We start from the raw sequence: 2,208 nt of genomic DNA, 5'->3' as shown, positions 1-2,208 counted from the left end.
TGGTACTTCTTCACTCTATGTCCATTCACCTTGAAAGTTGCTTCACTTTTAGGATCAAACAACTCCACCACTCCATAGGGCTTTATCTCCTTCACCTTGAAAGGTCCTTCCCATCTAGAGCGGAGCTTGCCAGGCATAAAACAAAGCCTCGAATTGTAGAGGAGAACCTCATCACCTTCTTGGAAGTCCTTCTTCCAGATGTGATGGTCATGGAATGCTTTAGTCTTTTCCTTGTAAATCTGGGCATTCTTATACGCTTCGTTCCTCAAACACTTGAGCTCCTCTAGCTACAATTTTCTGGCTACTCCGGCTTGGGTCAAATCCATGTTGCACCGCTTTACTGCCCAATAGGCTTTGTGCTCAATTTTCACCGGAAGGTGGCATGCCTTACCATAGACGATTCGGAAGGGACTCATCCCCAACAGAGTCTCGTAGGCCGTTCTATACGCCCATAGCGCATCTCCTAATCGGAGGCTCCAATCCTTCCTTTGTGGATTGACCACTTTCTCCAAGATTCTCTTAATCTCCCAGTTGGACACTTCCGCTTGGCCGTTGGTTTGCGGATGATAAGCAATGGCAACCTTATGCACTACTCCATAGTGCTTGAGCAATGCCTCTACTTTCCTGTTACAAAAGTGGGAACCTTTGTCGCTCACGATTGCTTGTGGCGACCCATAACGGCATAAGATGTTATTCCTAATAAAAGAAATGACGGTATTGGCGTCGTCAAGGCGGGTAGGTATTGCTTCTACCCACTTTGACACGTAGTCAACTGCTAACAAAATATATAGATACCCACTTGAGTTGGGAAACGGTCCCATAAAGTCAATACCCCATACATCAAATATCTCACAGAACAACATATGTTGTTGAGGCATTTCATCCATTTGGGATGTGTTTCCTGACTTCTGATACTGATGGCAAGACACGCATAACCGGTTAGCATCCTTGAATAAGGTTGGCCACCAGAATCCACAATCCAACACCTTTTTTGCGGTCCTTTGTGGGCCAAAGTGGCCACCACATTCGGACGAATGGCAAGCTTCATGAATGGGTTGGATCTCGGACTCTGGGACACATCTTCGAATTACTTGGACTACCCCCCTCTTCCACAAGTGAGGGTCATCCCAAATGTAGTATTTGTAATCACTCATCAATTTATCCCTTTGGTGTTTAGAAAAGTTGGGAGGGAAGAGTTTCGCAACCAAGTAGTTCGCCATTGGGGCAAACCAAGGAAAGCTATCTGACATAGCATGCAAACTATCCAATGGGAATGAGTCATTGATCGGAAATGGATCAAATTTTAAATTCTCAAGGTGGCTTAAATGATCTGCAACCAAGTTTTGAGATCCACTCTGGTCCTTAATCTCAATGTCGAATTCTTGCAAAAGTAAGATCCAACATATGAGTATAGGTTTTGACTCATTCTTTGTCAATAAGTATTTCAAAGCTGCATGATCCGTGTAGACCACTATCTTTGATCCTAGCAAATAAGATCTGAATTTATCTAAAGCATGAACAATAGCTAGGAGTTCCTTTTTAGTAGTGGTATAGTTGGATTGTGCTGCATCAAGTGTTTTAGAAGAGTATGCAATGACATAAGGGAGTTTACCATCGCGCTGTGCAAGTGCGGCACCTATAGCTTGGTTTGACGCATCGCACATTATCTCAAATGGCAACGTCCAGTTGGAGCCTCACACAATCGGTGCCGTGGTAAGAGCTCTCTTTAGCTCTTCAAAAGCTTTCACACATTCACTGTCAAACTTAAAGTCCACATCTTTTTGGAATAGGCGCGACAATGGCAAAGCGATCTTACTGAAATCTTTGATAAAGCGCCTATAGAATCCTGCATATCCTAAAAACGAGTGGACCTCCCTCACAGATGAGAGGTGAGATAAAGTGGTGATAATATCGACCTTGGCTGGGTCTACAGAAATTCCCTCACTAGATACTACATGTCCTAACACTATACCTTGTCTTACCATGAAGTGACATTTCTCAAAATTCAAGACAAGGTTAGTGTCAACACATCTAGCTAAGACCTTGGCCAAGTTTGCTAAGCAACAATCAAATGAAGTTCCATAAACACTAAAGTCATCCATAAAGAATTCCAGAAAATTCTCCATTAGATCAGAAAAGACATTGGTCATGCATTGCTGAAATGTAGCAGGTGCATTACATAGTCCAAATGGTATCCTTTTGTAGGCA

At 43.1% G+C, this 2,208-nt stretch overlaps 1 protein-coding gene across 1 annotated transcript; it reads right to left on the bottom strand.

The window, feature by feature from the left end:
• Positions 1-287: 287 nt before the first annotated feature.
• On the bottom strand, positions 288-1,664 carry LOC107484318 (uncharacterized). The gene has a single exon (XM_016104926.1). It carries the CDS (start codon positions 1,662-1,664, stop codon positions 288-290), a length of 1,377 nt encoding a protein of 458 aa, XP_015960412.1.
• Between the last annotated feature and the right edge of the window lie 544 nt (positions 1,665-2,208).

The sequence above is a fragment of the Arachis duranensis genome, chromosome 4 (genome assembly GCF_000817695.3).
Source record: "Arachis duranensis cultivar V14167 chromosome 4, aradu.V14167.gnm2.J7QH, whole genome shotgun sequence".
NCBI classification, from domain to species: Eukaryota; Viridiplantae; Streptophyta; class Magnoliopsida; order Fabales; family Fabaceae; genus Arachis; species Arachis duranensis.
Note: the sequence above shows the minus strand (reverse complement) of the source record. Positions and strands in the feature narration are given on the sequence as shown.